At 42.0% G+C, this 6,570-nt stretch overlaps 1 protein-coding gene across 3 annotated transcripts; it reads right to left on the bottom strand.

Annotated features, from left to right (window-relative positions):
- Window positions 1-706: 706 nt before the first annotated feature.
- Window positions 707-6,570, bottom strand: LOC137261783 (uncharacterized). Of its 3 annotated transcripts, none has more exons than XM_067799565.1 (2): window positions 6,499-6,570; window positions 707-2,910 (listed from the first exon to the last, which is right to left on the bottom strand). In XM_067799565.1, exon 2 carries the CDS (start codon window positions 2,792-2,794, stop codon window positions 2,240-2,242), a length of 555 nt encoding a protein of 184 aa, XP_067655666.1. In that variant the 5' UTR covers window positions 2,795-2,910; window positions 6,499-6,570; the 3' UTR covers window positions 707-2,239. The 3 variants fall into 3 exon arrangements, with proteins under 3 accessions (XP_067655666.1, XP_067655665.1, XP_067655667.1); XM_067799564.1 differs by lacking the exon at window positions 6,499-6,570 and adding an exon at window positions 5,974-6,006; XM_067799566.1 differs by lacking the exon at window positions 6,499-6,570 and adding an exon at window positions 3,382-3,409.

Genomic DNA, 6,570 nt, shown 5'->3' with positions numbered 1-6,570 from the left:
ATGTTGATATTTCGGCGAGAAATGTTACCTGGCCGGAATCATGGAGTTTATTGCAAAACGCCGTTGCCCATGACAACCCCTGGCACAGAAACTTTACAAGCTGCATTGTCACATGTTTTGTACATGATTTCATTTTTTTTTTAAAATCACTCTTAAATAATATAATCAATCCAAAGGCCAAGAACAGAAGTTCATATTTCTAAGAAATATGTTACAACATTATCATTGATATGCATAAGCCTGGAATACTCTAGTAGTCACTGGTAGACTCTTGATAACATTAAAGTCATTGACCCTTGTTTGGGAGAAAAGCACAATGCCACACTGTTTAAGAGAACGAGTAAAGTTCACATCCTCGAGTTTATCATAAACCCCACGATGTTTCCGAAACAAAATGTCACCCAGTTTGTTCCGGATTGTTCAATGATAGGTTTGTGGTTGTGTACGGCCACGCGACTGTTTACTTTGTTGCAACACTTCCGTGTTCATTCTCGGCAAATCGTATTGTACCTTTGAAGAAAGAGAAACTTCTTATCGTTTACTCTTAATACTCATTCTCTCCAGGAGAAACTGTGCACCCATCCATCAGCAAAGGGTTGTGTTCTTTCACCAACACAGGCCATGGTGTTGCAAATCTTTTACAGAGGTAGTGATCTATTTTCTTTCGGTGGCATAAAGAAGCTGGGATGATGAAGAGGAAAGCGTGTTATGGATAGACAACTTCTTTATTGCAATGACTGCGACGTTTCGGTGTACACTGAAATGGGTGTTATAACATGTGTTATTCCCTGGCACACTATGTAAGGTATGCATGTAGAAAGAATCAAACCGAATATGTTCCTATCCTAGCGTGTGTGGTGATAGATAGATGAGGGTTGGGAGGACACGTGAAGGATTATAACTACCTTAAATAAATGTGTAATATATTTTCATTAAAACCTAAAAGATTTGCCCAAACAGTAGTTCACCGAAGCCGACGAGGCAATAACACCGACTCGTCTATTGTGTATGACCAGGCTCAGGTAGGACATCTTCAGCCAGGTGGCTAACCTACAGAACTCAGCACTTGAATCTCATACATTCCATATGACATCTGTACGTGGAATGTTCGCAGGTCCAAGCACGCTGCCTTACATGAAATCCGCCTTATGTGATCCATGGTCTTTCTTTTGTTTTCAGTATTCTCTGACTCATGTTTCCAACGAGCAACTTCAATGACCACGACTTCGTGAAGTGAACCAGCCTTGCGGTTCCTTCGTTATTTAAGGTCGCACTTTGCAATATTTCAGCTATATGGCGGTTGGAGCAGACAATCCAATGATTGAATTTATGAGTATCGAACCGTTGAGATGTGAGATGAAATATCAACGATCCATGCTTGTTGACTAGAGGTGACAAACGGGACTGCCCTGTCAAGCGAGCTGGAGGACACATGTCATCGTATCCTACTTGCGCAGATGCTCATGATGTTAATCACATACTTGCCTGGTCCAATGTCGATGTTCTAAGAGACCACCATCATATAGCTGGAATATTGCTGAGAGTGGCGTCAAACAACAAGCCAACACGAGTATCGATCTACACTAGTGGGATCCGATGACATGCACTCAGTCAAGTGAAGGTTGCTGTCAGGAGATCTCCTGATCCTTTTAGGCACCTCTGACAAGCAAGGACTGCTGGGAAGAGTACCATTACCCACAATCCTCACGGGTGGTCACTCGCACAGGCAAATCTGCTTACAACAGCTGCTTTAACGCTAACGTATCATCGATTTTAGCTATGTACATATCGCAAAAGGATGTTAAAGACGATTTTGTTGTGACAAAAGTAGCTTCGATTTGCCAAGCAATTCAACGATCTGCATGTTTAGTTCACAGAGGTGTTCTGCTACAAATGTCTTAAGTGATATAGGACAATGTTTACTTTTTGTATGGTTTGTCCATTGTTTGAACACGTAAACGTGGATTAATTCTGTTGATACCAGAATGAAAATCATCGCTCGGGATGAATAGGATACAAACACTCGTTGTCATTTCATAACATGTTTATGTCCACGTCGGAAGTTAGACCAGTAACCCGTTCCATGTGGAACATACATTTCATATGAATTGGAAGGTCGTTTTATTATACAAACGATTCAATCAAAATGAATTCCTCGATAGGTCACTGACCACACGGTAGTGATCGCGGGTTGTACTGGTACATCACATGTACACACCAGAGTATACACTATCACACATTATGTGACTGATACTGGCGGCTCTTGTGTTATACGTGGTGTGGAGGATTCCTTCTTGAGGCCGAGGTCAACTCCATCCTTCACTCCATGACCACTGCCATCTCCACCACCTAACTGAATCTGAGAATCTCTCTTCTCCACTGCAGTCTCCATCTCGTCACTGCTTCTCAGTGCATCTCCATGGAATGTCTCAATAAAGCCGTCAATATCTCTATAAAAGCCTTCTCTCGCCTGCTGATACTTCTCCAGCTTTTTCATTCTTGCGTAAGCATACATTCGTCGCCGCGTTATTTTGTCAGCCCACTCTGAAAAGTTTTTGCCGCGTTGTTCCAGTTCATGTTTCAGTTTCTGGATCATTTCCTCCCATGCTAATTGTTCCTTTTGGGTCAAGGTCATGAAAGATTCCTCTTCAAGCAGATTCTCGTCTATGACGTCACCCTGTGCTGCCGATGGCTGTGTGTCCTCCCCAAAGTCCATTTGAAACTCAATATCAATCTCTGACTCCATGCTTTCAGCTGAGAGAGGTCTGGTGTTCAGATCGACGGGAGTGTTCATGGTGTCTGATGGTCTGCTCTTATGGGTTCAAGTGTTCATTGTATCCACGGTGTTGTGTTTTGGCCGGTCCTTGTGGTCTAGTGATTCATAGTGATGAACAGTGGGTGTATCTGAAACTGTTAAGGCATTCGTTTAAATGCTAACAATGTTACATGCTTGTGTCTGTTTATGGAAAACAAACAAAATCATGGTTTCACATCCCAACGCGGTGGTGAATTGCGTGAAGCTAGTAGGCACAACAATTTCAAGAAACTGTAAACGAGGATAAATTGTGTTTGGAGAAAGATCTTCAAACGAGGTAGAATGCATCTGTGGTTCGGGGAACTCTGTACTTGAGAGTAGATTTCACCTTACCTAAATTCTCGTCCATGCATGTAGGTTTATTGTGGTTTGTAAAAGAAACAGATATAGTAAAACAGGTACATATGGGGAGTCATGTGCACTAGTAATGCCGAGCTAGCAACATCGAATCAGAGCTGACGGTTTACTGTGAAAATAGGTTACTGGATGTATATACATAAATGGTTAATCAATGTAATTTGATTAAGTAATCATTATTTCACAATTGTACATATCTGTATACTTACAGCCTGTGTTCCTGCCCTGCCACACGGGGTCAGATACAACATATATATGTTAGTCATACCTTATCGATGATATTGACCCTGCAGTCATGTCAGCGCCGTGTTAATCAAGACATCTCTCTCGGGGCACAACGCCAGACATACAATACATAGCATGAAGTCTCCTGTCTCAGTCCACTACACAGGAATAATGCGGGATTTATGTAAAGTCAATAGACTTGCGTGAGATGTCATTGTGCACAGCCCTGGATAATGTGGCGGACATTCCGAGTGCAGGACACCGAGAGAAACGTTCTAACATACTTGTCTTGTCTTCCATGACACTTTACATACAACTCCTACTAAATTTGGCCATAATTCCCTAAAAACCATTACCCTGGTGTGCATGAGCGGACTGTGTCGGCAGGTGATTGGATTTGGTAGACGGCTGTTTTGAAGGTCTGGACACGGGTCATAACGTGCCACTGAGAATGGATCTGTGACTAATATCGCCGATGATAAACGACAGGTGTGGTCCACTGATTTGCATGAGCAAATCCAAGTATTGGTTCTTTCATTACAAATATACGTTGAACGATCATTTCAAGGCGTTTTACTATCAATACACCTACTGGGGGCGGCATAACTTAAGGTTGGTCTGAACAACAGAAGTCCATTTGCGCCCAATAAACATTATGCTTTACAAATAAAATATCGAATTACTGAGCAAGGGATAAGCCTAATTCACTATCAATAGTCAGGATCTGCTAGTTAAGTCTCTGAGACATCGGATCTTGGTTCTTTCAACACCATAATCAACGAGTGCGTGGATGCTGTATCTAAAAGTTTAATTCATCTTAGATTTGAAGCGAATTCCCAATGTTTGGTTGTTTAGGATTTCAGTCGTCTGTTTTAGCCTAACCGTCTCTGAGATCTACAAGCAACAGAAGCTAAAGCTGTGTGTATAAAATGTTGGTGTACCTTGGATGGCTTATCAAAATATTTGTTCACTTCTTGGTGACCACTGCCGTGATATACCGCAGGAAGAAGAGTGCTCGTAAATATCAGCTTGACCGCTGGCCTGTGTCTGCTTGTTGGGCGAATCGGACTGGTACTAATCGATTCCTCCGTGGTCCTCCTCACCAGTGACCAGTACGTCATCGGAGAACTTACAGATTGTGTATACTTCACCACGGCAAATGTTCAAGCAGTAAACGATCTAAACTCTCTAAATGTTCTTGTTAAATAACCTCTGTGATTTTAAAATATACATTTGGATACATTTGTTTTCCTTACCTTTTCGAGATGTAACGATCGTTCCTTTATACAACTGAGTTCTCACAACAATCACGCAGTGTAATCACCACAACAACGAGTCGACTGAATAAAACACTTATCCCTGCACAGCCTGCCCGTGAACTATCCCTGCGTCTGTAATGAGCTTACACGCCTGGTGTGTAACACCCCCTTGACCCCCAACTAACGCCCCATTGTACTCCAGCGTGCACACACAATATATAATTAGCTAGCAGTTGCTTATACACGCCTTGGTCTCCAGTGACTGCTGGCGTTAGAGCTTACATAAGTCAGTACAGCGCCAGTCAGTAGTATTCCACCTGTATCAAGTCTGTTCACAGTCGTGTGGGTAAGTTATACCATACAATAAACTAGAGCAGGTGTGAAAAAAACAATAAATGAACTTATCTCAGTGTTGGAATATTACACTCTATCCGTCGTGTGTTGACCAAACCAGAGGAAAGATGGGAGACCTGCTTGGTCGGGATGTGTTGAAGCGCCATGTAAACCTGACCACCAACTCAGTCTTAATTCTTTGAATGTCATTTAGAAGTGAAAATACATAAGAATGAAGATTTTTATGGATATCAACTTCTTTAAAAAGAAGTTGATATCCATAAAAATCTTCATTCTTAACTCAATCTTAGTTCGTTTTACGGTAAATGTTAGTTTTAAAGGACCTAATATAATTCCAATGCTGTTTGTTTGATTGTTCATTTTGTTCACTTGTTTGTTATGTTCATTGCACTTGCCAGTGTCCTACCTGTGTAGCAGCGGTCAATCAATAATCGTCCAGACTATCGTGTGATTGACATCATGAACATTGATGTAGGCAAATGGTACACTATAGCTTGCGTCAACCAAGTTAGCGAGCCTAACCCCCAGGGACTCTCTCGCAGGGACTAAGGCAACCTTAAAGAATGGGAGTTCAGGTTAACCTTAGTTGCTTCTGTGAAAGGAGCCCTTGATCCCGGACGTCACCCTTACAAGCATGGGTACAAGCAACGAATAACTCGATGAAATTGCAAATGAATTTCACTGCTCCACATACCTGGAACCCGTGACCCGCTATAAACACATGTGTCCAGTGACTGTCCACATTCATTCTAGCTAACATGTACATATTGATAACACTCGGGGTCGTGAGTGTACACTGTTGAGTCTGTATGCCGACTATTTGCATACAAGTGACCATTCAGCTAGATCATAGAGACTTAAAGGAACTGGACACACGTGCTTCTCCTTTCACACCGGTGACCATTTGTTCACTTTACAGAGCAGTTTGTGAAACAATGACATGAAAACCAGAACAGACCCTACCGTGAATGTGTAGCCCCGGTTCCCTGTCACATTCCAGCTAAAATATCCCAGCTCACCATTCTGTGTCCTGAGTTGATCTACACGCGTCTATACAATGATATACATGTCTGTGTTGCAGTGATAATCTCACGTCCCGCATATTGACATAGCTGCCTTGCTGTGTTGGTAGCTTATTTACATAAACAACAAAACATACGCGAAAGCATACGTTTTGTATTCCAACATAAATGACAACGATATATAAATGATAAAAAAAAGAAAAAGTAGTGTCTTTTGCTGATGTAAGCGTAAAATCGCTGACCACATCCCCTTTACCTGAAACCTACTTGACACTTCACACTGACCAGAAAGGTAGTCACTACAAACACAGCTCTTATCTTGACCCCTTGTTTCAGCCTAGTGTTTACGTTAGTGGAGAGGAAATCAATATGGTATACTGCCCTGTCATTAAGGTAAATTAAGGTAAATAAAATAGTACAGGTATATATACTTCTTTATATTATCGCGAGGTTCTAGCCGACATACCTTCCCCCGCTGAGATGTCCGAGCAAACATCGGGTGTCGAGAGTTGTTTAGAGTGCAGGAGGCGTGAAGCGT

The sequence above is a fragment of the Haliotis asinina genome, chromosome 14 (assembly GCF_037392515.1).
Source record: "Haliotis asinina isolate JCU_RB_2024 chromosome 14, JCU_Hal_asi_v2, whole genome shotgun sequence".
Classification (NCBI taxonomy): domain Eukaryota; kingdom Metazoa; phylum Mollusca; class Gastropoda; order Lepetellida; family Haliotidae; genus Haliotis; species Haliotis asinina.
Note: the sequence above shows the minus strand (reverse complement) of the source record. Positions and strands in the feature narration are given on the sequence as shown.